This window comes from Hemicordylus capensis, chromosome 10 (assembly GCF_027244095.1).
Source record: "Hemicordylus capensis ecotype Gifberg chromosome 10, rHemCap1.1.pri, whole genome shotgun sequence".
Classification (NCBI taxonomy): domain Eukaryota; kingdom Metazoa; phylum Chordata; class Lepidosauria; order Squamata; family Cordylidae; genus Hemicordylus; species Hemicordylus capensis.
In genome coordinates, this window is record NC_069666.1 from 18837501 (window position 1) to 18853255 (window position 15755).

The window sequence follows — 15755 nt, forward strand, 5'->3', positions numbered from 1 at the left end:
TTGGGCTGCCAGAATATCAAGGGCCTTTCGATTTTGTATTACCATCTGTGACAGAGAAGTTACTTCACTTTGCAAATCCAATAACAAGCTAAGGGTTACACCGAAGGATTTTTCTAGTTCCTTGGAAACATTCACAATACCTCTCTCCAATTCCAGTACTCCAAGACCTGGTAATATTGCCCGCCAGGCTTTATGGAAACCAGTATTTTGGATGACTATCAGGTTCTCATTTCTCTTTGGCTGATGTAACAAACTTCCTAGATTCAGTACCTTTGAAGCGTTCAATTGACTGTGTTTTTCTACCCTAGGGACCAAATAGGATGGTGCGCAGCGACCCTTCCAGCCAGGGGGTAGTGCTTTGTACGCTGACCTTCCACAAAGCCAATACATCCCTGGTTCTTTTAAGATAAGGGTCAAGAAGGTGTCTGATGTACTTTTATCCTTCTGCTGTTTCATTTTGCATTGGTCATTTAAACTAAAGGTTCCTGACGTATTTTTGCCCCCCCCCCCCATACCATTCATGGGTATTACTGGAGTTTCTATGGTGTGCACATACAGTAGCAAGCCACAAGTGCCCAAAAGGGGTGTTCCAAACGTACGTATCATTTTTACAGGTTCCACTACTTGTAGCAGTTTTATTAATCAGAATTCCCATTCGGTTATGCACATATATCGTATTATTCCATATTTCTCTTGATTCATTTTTCCAACCTTCAAATGTAAAATTAAAGAGTGTGATTGAGGTATTATTATATTCTCCTCCCTGTAACGGAATATCCTTCAAGTATAAGCTATCCCCTTCACATTTTTCCTGGGGTGAGTCATAATTTTCTGTTATGGGGGCAAATTCTCCTGTCTTTGAATCAAATGACCAAGTATGGGCACAATATCCATGTGGGATACTTCCCAGGTGCTGCCCTGTACCATTTTTATTTTCTATACAGATTGGGTGTTGCAACCAGCTTTCTACTTGAAACTCGGGGATACCTACAGAAAACCAATTATGTGGACGGTATGGCAGTTGCATCCCAGTCTTAAGGGATTTTATCCACCATGTAAGGGGTACTGGGCCACCTATTAGAGCGATTTGTTCTTCAGAGTGTACATCTGCATGTGTGCATACCCAACAACTCCTCAACCCGGTGGCATGTACTATAGCCTGAAGGCCTCGTACCTCGGGGTGGAATCTCGTTTGTCCCTGTGTAACTGAGATTAATGCGTGTATGGTCAACCCTAGCCAAATCATATGTCTTCTTTCCCTATGGAGTGAGGCTGCCCTAGCCAATATTGGTGTCGCCATTTGGTATTACACAAATATCAAAGGAAAATAAACAGCAATACAGGAAGAGTTATTCCCTTTTAGCTTTACAACAACATATCCCGTCTCTTCCCTTTGCAATAGGTCAGTGGTCCGTTCATAGAGTGGCCGCCTCCGGTATTGGGCTCACAGTAGGGACATCTTGAGTTGTACCCTGGACCCATGCCAAGACGTGCACCCGTTTCCAGTGGGGTGTAGCAAGGGGTAGACTCAGGGTATACGTCGAATCTTCAGCTTTGTTTCCCCAATCCTCTGTGTAGTCCACGTAACCGGTGCTTCAGCCCTTTTAACCCTGGTATGATGGACCCACGCTTTTATTCCTGCACATTTCAAAGCAGTTGGTGTGACTAACAGAATCTGATGTGGACCTCCCCACCTAGGCCTCAAAGGTTCTGTCCTCCACTTCTTCACCCATACCCAATCTCCAATCTCATAAGGGTGTACAGGGTCTATGATAGGGATTGGAATGCTTTCCTGTAGGGAACTCCGGATATTGTGCAAGACTTTAGCCCATTGTATTGTCGCTGGGGGATGGTCCCTAGTTCCCATGCGAAGGATGGGTGAAGCCCTCCCATACATAGCCTCAAATGGGGTTAGTTTCTCCTTTCCTCTTGGGGTGTTTCTTATTTTGAATAACACATATGGCAGGAGGGCCACCCAACTCATCTGTGTGAGTTCCATTAATTTTGCTAGGTAATCTTTGATGGTCCGATTCATTCTCTCTACATTCCCTGAGCTCTGGAGGTGCCAGGCTGAATGGAGTTTCCATTGTATCCCCAGAGCCTTGGATACGTCCTGCACAGCCTTGCTCACAAACGCCCCCCACATTGTCCGAATTGATCTGTATCGGTAGCCCGTGATTAGGTAGATGGTCATTAAGCAGGTACTTAACCATTGCCTGAGCACTTTCCGCTTTACACGGTTTTGCCTCTACCCAGCCAGTTAGTGTACATACTATGACCAAAAGGTATTTATAAGGCCCCTGTCGAACCATTTCTGTAAAGTCCACTTGTATGATGTCCATGGGACCTGCTCCCATAGCTACTTGCCCAGCCCGTCCCTGGGGCCGGGTATTGGGATTGACCTTGGCACACTCAATACACTTCCTTGCCATCTGGCGGGTGTGGGCAGACAAGTTTGGTGCATAATATTTCTTCCGAATAAGTTCATACATTGCTTCAGCTCCCATGTGCGTTCCTTCATGCAAGCCTTCTACCAGCTTTGCCACATGCTCTTGAGGGACCAGTGTTTTCCCCCCTTGGATTATCCATTTTCCATCTTGCCTCTTGGCTCCCAACGCTTCAGCCAACTTTTCATCCTCCGTTCCATATTTCCAATCCTCCTCTAGGGCTGCTAGGTCGGGAATGAGGGACACCATTATCATCTCAGCTGATCGGGCTGCTTGCTTTGCTGCTGCATCCGCTCTCCGATTGCCCCTCGCTACTTCTCCCCCTCCTTTCTGGTGTCCTTTGCAATGCATGAAAGCCAGCCTTTTGGGTTTTTGCATAGCATCCATAAACCCCTGGATTTGCTGCTGGTATTTCACTGGGTTTCCCTTTGAGTCCAACATGCCTCTTTCATGGTGTAGTGCTGCATAGGCATGTGCCATGTTATGTACATATTTAGAGTCTGAGAATAGATTCAAGGTCTGTCCCTCTGCCATTTCGCAAGCTCTAGTTACTGCTATTAATTCTGCCAACTGGGCTGATGTCCCTGTGGGTAGCGGCTGCGCTTCTATGGTGTCCACCAAGCTCACCACGGCATACCCTGCCTTCCGTATCCCATCTTCCACAAAGGAGGATCCGTCTGTAAACCACTGCAAGTCTGCATTCTGCAATGGGACTGTCTGCAGATCAGATCGGACTGCCCAGGTCTGTTGTAGCAACGTCTGACAGTCATGAGTCTCACCCATCTCTGTATATGCATCTGGCAGATACGAGGCAGGATTCAGGTTAGTGGCCACTTGCAGCTCAACTTCAGGGTCTTCCAGTAGCATCAATTGATATTTCATCAGCCTAGATCCGGTCATCCATTTGATGGTTCCTTCTTTTAACAGTGTCCTCACTGAGTGCTCTGTAACAATTACGGTCTTTGCCCCAAAAGTGAGTTTCTTTGCATCCTGTAAAAGCATTGCTGCCGCTGCCACAACCCTTAGACACGGCGGGAATCCCCTTGCCACTGCATCCAGTCTTTTAGAGAGATATGCACAGGGTCTCATACTCGTTCCAACATATTGTGCCAATACGCCCTTGGCCATGCCTCCCCTCTCTACTACATACAACGTGAATGGTAGCATGAGATTTGGGAGGCCTAGAGCAGGACCCTTTGTCAGCATGTCCTTCAATTCCTGGAATGCCTTCCTTTGTTCTTCTCCCCACTGCATCTCCCCTTCTCCTTGGGTGGCATCATATAGGGGTTGGGCGATCTGGGCATATCCCGGTATCCATACTCGGCAGTAGCTGGTCATTCCCAAGAATGCTCTCAAACCACGTCTGGACTTGGGCTCTGGTATGGCACAAATTGCTTCCACACTTTCTCCTGACAAGTATCTCTGGCCCCCTTCAAGCCGGAATCCTAGATAGTCCACAGTGGTTTGCATTAATTGTGCTTTGCTTTTGTACACCTTATATCCACAGACCGCTAGTCTTCTCAGCACTTCAAGGGTGAGTTCCCTGCAGTCTTCTTCTGTATTTGCTGCTAGCAAAATGTCATCCACGTATTGCAGCACTGCCCCTCCCAGAGGGATGTTTAGATCTTCCAAATCTCTGGATAAGGCTTCTGAAAAGATTGTTGGCGAGTGTATGAATCCTTGGGCTAGTCTGGCCCAACTTAGCTGGGTCCGCTTATTTTGGGAGTCTTGCCAGGTAAATGCAAAGACAGGTATTGACGTAGGTGCCAGTCTAATGGTGAAAAAGGCATCTTTAATGTCCAAGACAGTGTACCACTTTGCGGCTCCTGGTACTCTGCTCATGATGGTATAAGGGTCAGCCACTAGCGCCACCATGGGTTCTGCTCTTGCATTTACTGCCCTCAGGTCTTGCACTGGTCGGTAATGTCCAGGTTCCCGTTTCTCCACTGGAAATAGTGGAGTGTTCCACGCAGACCGGCATTCCCTCAAAATCCCTTCTTTCAAATAGGTGGCTATAGTGGGCTGTATCCCTCGCCTTTTCTCTTCAGAAATTGGATATTGCGGTATATTTGCAGGCTCAGCTCCTGGCTTCATTCTAATACATACAGGGGGTTGGTTAACTGCCAGTCCAATGCCTCCGCTTTCTGCCCAAACCTTTTGTGGTACTGGAAGACTTCCGGCTACGTCCTGCACTATCAGGACTTTGGTGGCCTCTGGTTTCCCGTCCCACCATGCCTTCCATTTCCAAGCCTTTTCTTTGGGCATTTCTATTGTACATAGTTCCCCTCCCTTGGGTGTTTCGAAGGTGAAACTTCCATCTTTCGCAAATGTCAGGGTGGCCTGCAATTTACACAAAATGTCCCTTCCTAATAAATGCATAGGGCAATCAGGGAGCCATACAAATCTGAAGGTATTTCCCTTTAAACTGCAGTCATCTACATCAAAAATGGGCCTGGAGTTGCTGCGGCCGATGGCCCCCTGTATTGGCAATTTGAGTGCTGTCCTTTCTCCCATCGGCTGTTGAATGGCTGATATGGTGGCTCCGCTGTCAATCATGAATGGCACCTTCTTCCCCTGTACTGTCAAAGTCACCATGGGTTCTGGGGAGAATGGTAAATGGTGCAGCGAACCCTAGCCCCTTCACTCTCTATCTTCCACATGTTCTGCCATCATCCGGGTGGGCCTGCGCCCCCCTTCCAGTCTCTCTTCCTCTGGCCTCTCTGGGCATTCATTCTTCCAGTGACCGTGTCTCTTGCACCTTGCACACTGATCACGTCCGAGCCGCTCTTGGTACGCTTCTCTTCCCCCTTGGCCTCGTCCTCTTGTTCCGCCACTTCCGCCTCGACCTCTTCTTCCTGGCATTTCCCCTCTAATGGCTGCCGCCATTACAACTGCAGCCTTTTGTTGTTTTTCTTCCTCTGTGTCCCTGTTTGCATACACGTTCCTGGCCAATCCCAACAACATTTCTTCTGGCATGTCCATTGCTTCCTCCTTCCTTTGTAGTTTCTTCCTAATGTCCTTCTGGGCCTGGGCAATGAAGGTCATATTGACCTGTCTTCGATTTCCCACGTCATTTGGGTCTATCGTTGTCCATTGCCTATATGCCGCCTTTAGCCGTTCCATATACGCCCCTGGTGTCTCCTGTGGGCCTTGCAAAACCTCTGACACTTTAGCCAAATTGATGGTCTTTCTTCCTGCTATCTTCAATCCTTCCATTACAAAAGCTCTGTATTTATCCAACTCCTTCTTATTCTGGCCAGGGTCCCATTCAGGGTCTTTCATTGGCATGTACAACTTCTGAAGCCCCTCCAGATCGTGATCTGCATGAGGCCGTCCGGCCTCCATTTGCAGTGCCTTCTGTATTCCTTCACGTACATGGCCCCTTTCTTCTGCACTCAATAAAGTCATGAGGAGTGTTTCGACATCTCCCCAGGTCAGGCAGTGCGTGCGCATGATAGTCTCGAAGAGTGCTATCATTTCTCCCGGTTCCTCACTCAGGGACTTAGTTGTCCGCTTCCAGTTCAGTAGATCCGCAGATGAAAACGGCACATACTGGTACTGGGTGTGGATTTCTCCCGCCTTTTCCCCTGAGTAAGTCGTGACTCGCAATGGGGCCATCAACATTCCCGATCTGGTCGCCTCCTCCAGTGTCTCCCATTCCGCTGCTTCTCGCTTCTTCCGTTCGTGCCTCTCTCTCTCTTTCTCCCTCTTGCGTTCCTCTTCACGCTTCTCCCGTTCCTCCCTTTCTCCTCTCTCATACTCCTTAACCCTTTCTTCTGTTAGCCTCAACTCGTACGGGCCACCAGGAGTGGGAGGTTTTGGCAGCTTTGGGTACAGTGGATTATAGGGTGGCGGTGGTGGGTCGTGATCTTCCCCGTCCTCCAAGAGTTCAGGGGGTGGTGGTGGCAAGCTGGCAGGCAGTGGAGAAGGGGTGAGGGGCCCTTTTTCCCTTTTCCAGGGCTTGCTCTTTACTTGGACCGCCAACACAGTTTTTGATTCCTGCTTCTTCTTGCAACCCCTCAGCCAGCTCGGGTTTTCTATAACATTTAGCATCCACTGATCTATATATGGGTATTGGTCAGGGTGACTCTCGGTTACTGTTATGTGGACCTTCCGGATTTCTTCTATTTCAAAGCTCCCATCTGCCGGCCAGGTCGAGCTTTGTGCTGGCCAATTCAAAGTACAATGCCTGACTAGAATCTCTGTCTTGCATGGTGGGCCACCATAGTCTCTTGTGAAGCCCTTTCTAAAGTTCTGCAGCATACAGTTCAGGGGTGTGGTGGATTTTGAGCCTTTCCCTCCCATTTTCTTTACCAGTGTGCTCTCTTTCGCTCCAGACAAACAGACAGTTGGGGGGGGGGGACAGACTGCGGGTAAGGGGTCCACGCAGTGAGACACAAATAGGGATTTTTAAACAAACAACTCACAAGCCGCACCTCCGATTTCAGTTGCCGCCCGTCGCCGGAACGGCAAACCTACTCAGGAGTCCCGCCTCTGCCAATGCAGGGCCACACTCATGGTGGGTTTCTCCCTGTGGAGGCCCCCTCTGCACTCACCAAAGCTTTCAAACCGCACACATTCACACCAACTCCTCCCTTGTTCCTCCTCCCAGGGCCGGTCCTGCTTCCAGGCAGTGCCCTCTGCCTGCAGCGGCTCTGACACAGGGCGGGCTACTCCCTGGTCTCCTTATTAGTCCCGGGACTCCCAATACTTCACCTGTCCGGACCCCTGCGTCGGTGTGCCTCGTTCGCGCCCGTCTTCGGTGGACTCAAGATCTGTAGTCTCACACCGCCGGCGTTCAAACCTTCCTTCTTACAATGGAAGAAGTGGCACCTGAAGGGTGCTCGCCCGCGGCGGGAGAGGACCCTAAGGGATCACCGGGTGGGCAGGTAATCACCAGCTGACCATCCGAGTCACGGCACCAGTTTATGTTACCTGAGGAGGACCCCAGACCCATAAACCAGAAGACAAAGATGGCTGAAGGAAGCATAAACACCTTTTTATTCAACCAGCTGGTGGTGGACTCTCAGTGCCTCATGGCGTTGCCAGAGAATCCCACCCCCCTCACATTCCTCATAAGCTTTTATACACACGAGTAAACAAGTTATTGGGCGTCAACATTCAGCCCTAAGAACCAATCAAATTTTAACACACAAGTTTCAGAGTCAGAAACCAATCAAATCTTGACATGCGAGTTTCAAAGTTACATTGTTACATATGTGTTCATGCAGTGAGCCACCATCCTAGATCATACTGTGTGCAGTGTCTATTTTCAACAATAATAAAAATTCTTTCTCATTCCACACCGGGGCTCTCTCTGCTGGGGCAAGCAGAGCATTAAGCCCAGGAGCGGGGGTGTCTCAGCTTGGGAAAGTGGAGCATTAAGCCCCGGGGAAGCTGACAGCAAACCTTAGAACCCCGGGGAAGCAATGGTTTGGCCCATTGCCCCAATGCCTCGATATTCACGGTTCCATTATCCACGCCATGAACCCAGAACAGACCATTCCCATGCAGCAGATTCTGAGGTTTTCCCGTAGTGCGCCTGTCTGAATTGAACCCTGGCTTTGAAAGCAGGGCCAGCTGCCTCTCCCGTGAGGCTCTTCCCCGGCATCTCTGAGTCAGAGGTCTTGCCTTGTGCTAATTCTTGCTCTTTCCCTTTGCTTAGGTAAGTCAGTACATCTCGCGGGCAGAGCAGCTCAAAGTGCTGGTCTCGTCCAACAACAAGACCCTCCTGCAGCAGGGCAACCCTGCCAGGGACATCCTGAAAGGTATCTCCCAGAATGGGGCTGAAGGTTGGGGGGGGCAGGGGCAGGGGCAGGGGGAAGCTGTGCAAGTCTGTTGTAGCAAAACAGCAAAGTGCTAGAGGCTAATGTGATAGTATTGCACCGATAATGGGATAGGATTACACTGATATTGCACCACCAGTGAAGTGACAGCTCTCTTAGTTGCAGCATCAGGAGAGCAGCTGTCCTTGTCCAGCCCAGCACATTTTCTCCTTCCTTTCACTATGTAAAAAAAATGGCTTGGGCCCCGGATACCTTGCGGTGCCGCCTGCCCATAGCTGAATCTACCCCCTGACAAGATCGGCCGAGAGGGCTCTGCTCCACATGCTGGCACCTGCTGAGGTCCATTCACTGAGCACACGAGAACAGGGCCTTCTTGGTGATGGCCCCCAGGCTGTGGAACTTGCTCTCAGCTGAGACCCACATGGCTCCCTAGCTCCCTGCCGTTAGGAGGAAAGTGAAGACTGCCCTTTTTATCCAGGCCAAGGAGCTGACCTTTGTGCTTTTAAAACATTTAGCTGTATTTATTCTGTGTGTGTGTGTGTGTGTGTGTGTGTATAAAATTTTCTTGTTAACCACCCTAGTGTCTTAGGACAAAGGGTGCTAGTGTATGTAAATATAAATAAATAAATACTCTCCTCTCTGGGGGAAAAGGCCACCTAATGGCGCAGCAGGGAAGCAACTTGCCTAGAGAGCAGGAGGATGTTGGTTCGAATCCCCGCTGGTGTTTTCCCCAGAATATGGGAAACTCCTATATCAGGCTGCAGTGATATAGGAAGGTGCTGAAGGGCATCATCTCACACTGCGTGGGAGATGGCAATGGTAAACCCCTCCTGTATTCTACCAAAGACAACCACAGGGCTCTGTGGGCGCCAGGAGTCAACACCAATTCGACGGCACAACTTTTCCTTTAAGACATTATTATTAGGATGTCTGTTGTTATTGTTCCATCTATTCTTTTGGCAGGGACTGAGAAAGAGTGATGAGTGTGGGAGGAGGGATCACTCCCAAGGTCTGGCAGAATTTAGCTTTTTTCTCCCAGCTGGATCCCTGAATCCGGGCTTGCGTCTTTGGCAAGAGCTGGTAACCTGCCTGGTGCTGAGCCTTGATCTGTCTGTGATCTCATTCTGCCAAGAGGCCTTTCCTTTCAATCTGGGCAAAGAGGTGCCTTTTGGAGATGGCAATTCTCTCTGATCTTTAGCGTGGTGGAGAGCAACTCTCTGTATTCTGTCCAGCATAGTATCCCTCCGGCTGGTGCTTGTGTTCCTCTCTAGATTGTGAGCCCCCTTTGGGACAGAGAACCCTCTTCAGGCCCTTCCGTGGCACCCAGTTTAGGAATCGACCCTACTAAGCAGGCAAAGGGGCTGGCCTTCTCCTGGGGAAAAAACACACACACCCCGCCTTTAGCCTAAAGTGGACCCTATAAGTGAATAATACTTGGTCGTTTTAGCGAGTCCTGTCGCCACTAGGGGGCGCTGCTCCACCACAGTTGCTTCCCCGCTAGCCCAAACGAGCTGCTTTTCTCTGCCGTATTTACTGTGGTAGTGCGACCACTTGGATCTGTGTACGTCTGTCTTTGCCTGCAATTTCCTTTGCACACAACCCCGCCCCCGCCCCCACCGCTTTTTTCCAATATGCCTGGGTGAGTCCCATTTCTAAAGGCTTCCATGAACACCGGGCAGCCCCCAGATGAAGTTAGTTCCGGCTGTGTCCTGTTGTGGTTAATGGCATCGGGTTTAGTCACGACTGAGTTGTCTCATTGATTTCGGTGGCGCTTCATCATGACTAATTAGCCTAGAGGCGGCCCGTCAATAAGAGATGTGCATGCATATGTTTATCTATGGTTGCATGTCATTACCTTCCGCATGTTCCCAGTAGTTGACGTCTCCGGCTTCACAGTCCTGTACAAGAGAGAGTAATCCGACACAGCCATGTTGGAGAGAGTAATACTGTTCCCGTTTTACTGATGGGCAAGTCAAGGCTGGAGGCTTAACCGTGGAGTAGCTAAGAATGCCCAGGGAGCACATAGCCGATGTGAAGCCCGTGCAGAGGCCTGCGGCACCCTGAAATGGGCAAAAGGAAAGAGCATTGCTCAGTGGGTAGAGCACCTGCTTTGTGTGCAGATGGTCCCATGTTTAATCCCTGGCAGCATCTCCAGTAGGGTTGGGAAAAACCCATCTGAAACCCTGAAGAGCTGCTGCCAGTCAGTGTAGACATTTCTGTGCTGGATGGACCAGTGGTCTGACTGTCTGATACAGCAGTTCCCTCTGCTCCTCGGGGATAGGGGCCGTAGCTCTGAGGTAGGGCATCTGTTTGCATGCAGGAGGTCTCAGCTTTCACTCCCTGGCAGCATCTCCAGGTGGGGCTGGGGAAGATCTCCGAGCCTGAAACCTTGGAGACCTGCTGCCAGTCAGTGTGGACAATTCTGCGCTGGATGGACCAGTGTCCTGACTCAGTAATCAGCTTCCCAGGTTCATCTGGCGCACCCTTAGCTCAGCAGTAGAGCATCTGCTTGCCTGCAGAAGGGCCTGGGGTCACTCCCTGGTTCGGCTGTGGCAGCAGGGGATGATGGGAGTTGTAGTCCAACAACATCTGGGGACCCAAGTTTGAGAACCCCTGATGTGGATAATACCAAGCTGGATGGGCCAACAGTCCGACTTGGTATAAGCCAGCTTCCTCTGTTTCTATGTCCCCTTCCTTTTCCTGCATGTACAGCCAAGATCTCTGCCTCTTAACTTAGTGTCCGATACTCCCTGACTCATGCTTCTTTTCCCCTGGTTGCAGAGATGTCCAAGGACAAGCCCCGTCTTTATGCTGCCCTGGCGGTAGCCTCTGCTGCTGTCGCAAAGGTGAGCCACTGGGGTGGGGGCTTCACGCGTTTCATAAATTTATTATTATTATTATTATTATTATTATTACATTTATATCCCGCTCTTCCTCCAAGGAGCCCAGAGCGGTGTACTACATACTCGAGTTTCTCTTTCACAACAACCCTGTGAAGTAGGCTAGGCTGAGAGAGAAGTGACTGGCCCAGAATCACCCCGTTAGTATCATGGCTGAATGGGGATTTGAACTCAGGTCTTCCCAGTCCTAGTCCAACACTCTAACCATGACTCTATGCTGGATTGTTGTGAGGAGGAAGAAACGTGTGCTGCCCTGAACTGATTGGAGGAAAGGTGGGATATAAGTGGCAGCCCCTGCTATTGCTCCCCACTAAATGGTTTTCAGAGGTATGCTGCCTTGGAAAATGGAGGTTCCATGTGACCACTGTAGCTGACCGTCCTGGAAATTCATCTCCATAATTGTGCCCAGTGTCCTTTAAAAGCATCTAAGCTGGACCAGCAGGTTCTCCTCCGGGAATTTCTCCTTGGAGAAAGCAGAGCTTCATGTGAGCCCAGGCTGATCAGGATTTAGCTCTCGAATCCTTGGGTTCAGTGCTAGGCACCAGCCTTGGGACATGCCCTGGGAAGATCAGAAGGTTCCAAGTTCCCTCCCTGGCAGCATCTCCAAGATCGGGCTGAGAGAGACTGCTGCTTGCAACCTTGGAGAAGACGCTGCCAGTCTGGGTAGACAATACTGAGCTAGATGGACCAATGGCCTGACTCAGTATAAGGCAGCTTCCTATGTTCCATGACTCCTTTGGGGCAGTGATATTCTCTAATGTCGTGGCAGGGGCCACCAGCACGGGCTTCCCCCCGCCATCTGCCACGGGCCTGTGCTTGGCCCAGCGGCCCCCCCAGCAGCACATGACCCAGTGATGAGGTGGGAGGCTGCATGCTGGAAATGCTCGCCACCACCTTCCTGTCTCCTTTGCTGCCGCCACCACTACCACTGCTCCTGCGGGCTGTTAGCACTTGCAGAAGGTGCAGGGGAGGGTGCCGGCCCCATCTGCAGGGAAGAGCATAGGAAGCTGCTGTCTACTGAGTCAGGCCACTGGTCTATCTAGCTCAGTATTGTCGACCCAGACTGGCCGCTGCTTCTCCAAGGTTGCAGGCAGGAATCTCTCTCAGCGCTATCTTGGAGATGCTGCCAGGGAAGGAACTTGGAGCCTAGATGCTCTTCCCAGAGTGGCTCCATCCCCTGAGGGGAATATCTCACAGTGCTCACACATCAAGTCTCCCATTCATATGCAACCAGGGCAGACCCTGCTTAGCTAAGGGGACAAGTCATGCTTGCTTTACCACCAGACCAGCTCTCCTCTCCATCTCCAGGAAGGGGCTGTTTTCATTCCATCGGGTCCTGCTCTGTCTGCATGTGTTTCTGTTCAAAGAAGCCCTCTTCTGATGGCGCTCTCCACATCTCTTTTCCAGGAGGAGGAAGGCAAAGATGACAGTGAGACCCTGGATCTGTACCAGCAGAGCTTGGGTGAATTGCTGCTCATGTTAGCTGGTAAGTGGCCACTTGCAGTGGGATCCTTGGGGGGTGAGGACTGGTTGTTGTCAGGAGCAGGCTGGATATATTCCAGGACTGGGCGGCTTCAGCCCTCCAGCTGTTTGGGGGCGACACCTACCATCATCCCTGGCAACAGCCAGGGATGATGGGAGTTGTAGTCCAACATCTGCAGCAGGGCCAAAGTTGTGCAGCCCTGATAGATTGGGTCTGCCTTTTAGCAGAAGCGGGGAGTGTGAGAAGGGAGAGAAAAAGGCCCAGTCGGATCCTGATGGTAGGAACATAGGAAGCTGCCATATTCGGAGTCGGACCCTTGGTCCATCTAGCTCAGTATGGTCTACCCAGGGCTTCACAACTCAAATGCCCTGGTGGGCCAGACCATCCACAACTTGGCCTGCAGGGGCCGAGGGCAATTTTTAGCACATTATTACATTAAAATGAAAACTTGTGGATCTCTTCCCCCTGTCAATGGGCCCATAGTTTTAACCAAGGATAGTGGCCAGGGAATAGGTCCTGTCCCTGCTCAATCTGTGGGGCCCCTGGAGTGCAGGCCAGCCCCAAACAAATGCCAAGTCCTCTCTTCTCCCTAAATTGCCGTGGCTTTCAAGCTGCAATCCTAGGCATGCTTACATGGGAGTAAGCCTCGCTGGGAACACCATGGAACATATTTCTGAGAAAACATGCCTAGGCTGCTGCTATAAGGCAGTTTCCAGCTCCTATGTTGCTGCAGGATACCTGGAGGCCAGTAAAAAAGTCTCCGTGGGCCGAATCTGGGCCCCAGGCCTTATGTTGAGCAGGCCTGGTCTACACAGACTGGTAGCGGCTTCTCCAAGGTTCCAGGCAGGAGTTTCTCTCAGCCCTATCTTGGAGATGCTGCCAGGGAGGGAACTTGGAACCTTCTGATGCTCTTCCCAGAGCGGCTCCATCCCCTGAGGGGAAGATCTTACAGGGCACACACATCAAGTCTCCCATTCATATGCAACCAGGGCAGACCCTGCTTAGCTAAGGGGACAAGTCAGGCTGGCTACCACAAGACCCAGCGACCCTGACAACCACCTTGTACAGACAGATGGATATAAAACAGGTATAGCCACACAATGGATATGGATGCAATCACAAAGAGAAGCTTGCACCCCACTTTGCAAAGGACCCTGCAAGTAACATAGGGTAACCAGGAACCCCGACAACCACCTTGCACAGACAGACAGGCGGATATACAACAGGTATAGCCACAAAACGGATATGGAGAAAGAGAAACCTGCACCATAAGCCCATGCAAAGTTGGGTACTTAAAGCTAGTAATTTATAAAGCCCTAAACAGCTTAGGCCCAGGGTATTTAAGAGAACGCCATCTTGGCCATGAGCCCCACCAGCCATTGAGATCATCTAGAGAGGTCAATTTGTAGTTGACACCAGCTCATCTGGTGGCTACTCAGGGATGGGCCTTCTCTGTTGCCACCCCAAGACTTTGGAATGCACTCCCTGCTGAAATATGAACTTCTCGGCTGGTGTAGGAGGTCACCCAACGTGGATTACATCCCTCCACATGCTCCAGAAGGCAGGAAGTAGAAGAAACTCGAAGGCCCTTAACCCAGTGCATGTGGGAGGATACCTTCAGTTCTACTTCCTGCCTTCACTCCAGGAGGTTCACTTGCTCAGCTCGCTTCGTGATCTTTGTCTTTTTCTTGTATTCTCTGCTCCTTATCTAGTTAGTTTCTATTCTGTAATTCTCCTAGCTCATCTCTCTCTGTATTTTCAAAATAAAAAAGTTTTAAAAAATTCGGCCTGCCCTTTCCTTTCCACTTGCTCCTGCCTGCCACTATTAGCTTCTGTCTCCCCGTCCCCCTCCTCCCTCTCACTCTGTGACGGCCCTCTGTCCGATGGCTGCAAAGAAGGGTGTGGGACTGCTTGCATTCAGGGAGCAGTCGGCCCAACAACGGCTTTTCCCGCCAAAATTCCGAGAGGGCTCAAAGGACGCGAACAAGATGACGGCCATTAGGGGGAGCCTTGCTGGCGCCATTAGGCCACAGCGGCTATCCCCCCAGCACGAGGGCCAGGGTGTGGATGCCGGGTCTGAACCCGGGCACGATTGCCTCTGTTCGTCTTCGCCGCCACGCAAGAAGCAAAAGAAGAAGAAGCGCGCTGAGAGGGAGCTCTCGCTGGGCGTTTCAAGGCATCGGATGGCTTCGCCCGCGCGGGCAACTATGGGTACAGGCGAGGAGGCGGCTTCACTATCTCCGCTACTCCTATCGCCTGCGGCCGGACGCCCAGCCAGGGAATCTGCGGGCGGGCCCCAGCAGGAGCGGCAGCAGGTCTCCAGCCCCAGACAAGCGGAACTCGAGGGAGAGGTGGAGCACGCTGCTAGGCACCAGAGTGATGGCGGCAGCCCGGCGCGCCTGGTACTGGTGAGACCGGGGCCCTCACGGGGGTGTGGGGATGAGGAGCAACAGTCCGTAGACAGGGGCTCTCCCTCTGTTTTAAGCCCTATTGGCGATGCCCCCGCGGGTGGGTCAGGAAGCCCCGTGGATCCAGTGGCTTTAAAGGGCTGGGTTGAGGAAGCGATGCAGAGATCTCTGGCTGCGGTGCTAAAAGGGCGCCTAAGAGGCTGGTGGAGGTTTCCTCCTCTTCGGATTCCCGAGATGCGTCCCCAATCCACAAGAGACTCAGGCGCACCATGAGAGTTACCTCTTGCTCTAGTGCTAGGGGGCTCCACTCTTCCGAGGAGTCAGGGGAGGAGTCTCCTGATGTCCTGCAGCCCCGGGGTGCGATAGCTGGCAGAGGGAGTGGGGACCCCGTCTTGGATTCATCGTCTGATGAAGAGGGCTAAATCCCTGATGAGCAGGGGCTTGGAGAACAAAGTCAGAGGCGATCCCTGAAGGAGGACGCCCAGGCTATCATTAATCGGTCGTTGTTGGCATTGGGTCTTAAGCCTGTTATCCCTGAGGAGGATAACCCAGTCTCCAAGGGCTCCCTGGTTCTGCCCCGCTCAAAGTCATTGCAATACAGGGCAGTTATGCCTGAGGGGTTTACTACTTCTATTAAAGAGGAATGGTCTGCCATTTCCACCGCTAATTGCGCTCCAGCGTCTGCTTCTAAGCTCTATAACTTCGATGAGGAGACACTCAACCTATTGAAG

General features: G+C 51.2%; 1 protein-coding gene across 3 annotated transcripts in view; it reads left to right on the plus strand.

The window, feature by feature from the left end:
• ULK3 (unc-51 like kinase 3) overlaps positions 1-15755 on the plus strand; it is a 63026-nt gene that overhangs the window by 30883 nt on the left and 16388 nt on the right. For all 3 annotated transcript variants that reach the window (XM_053272786.1, XM_053272784.1, XM_053272785.1), the window contains 3 exons: positions 8113-8215; positions 11015-11079; positions 12541-12619. In XM_053272786.1, coding sequence (XP_053128761.1) covers positions 8113-8215; positions 11015-11079; positions 12541-12619 — 247 coding nt within the window. The remainder of the gene's footprint in view (positions 1-8112; positions 8216-11014; positions 11080-12540; positions 12620-15755) is intronic.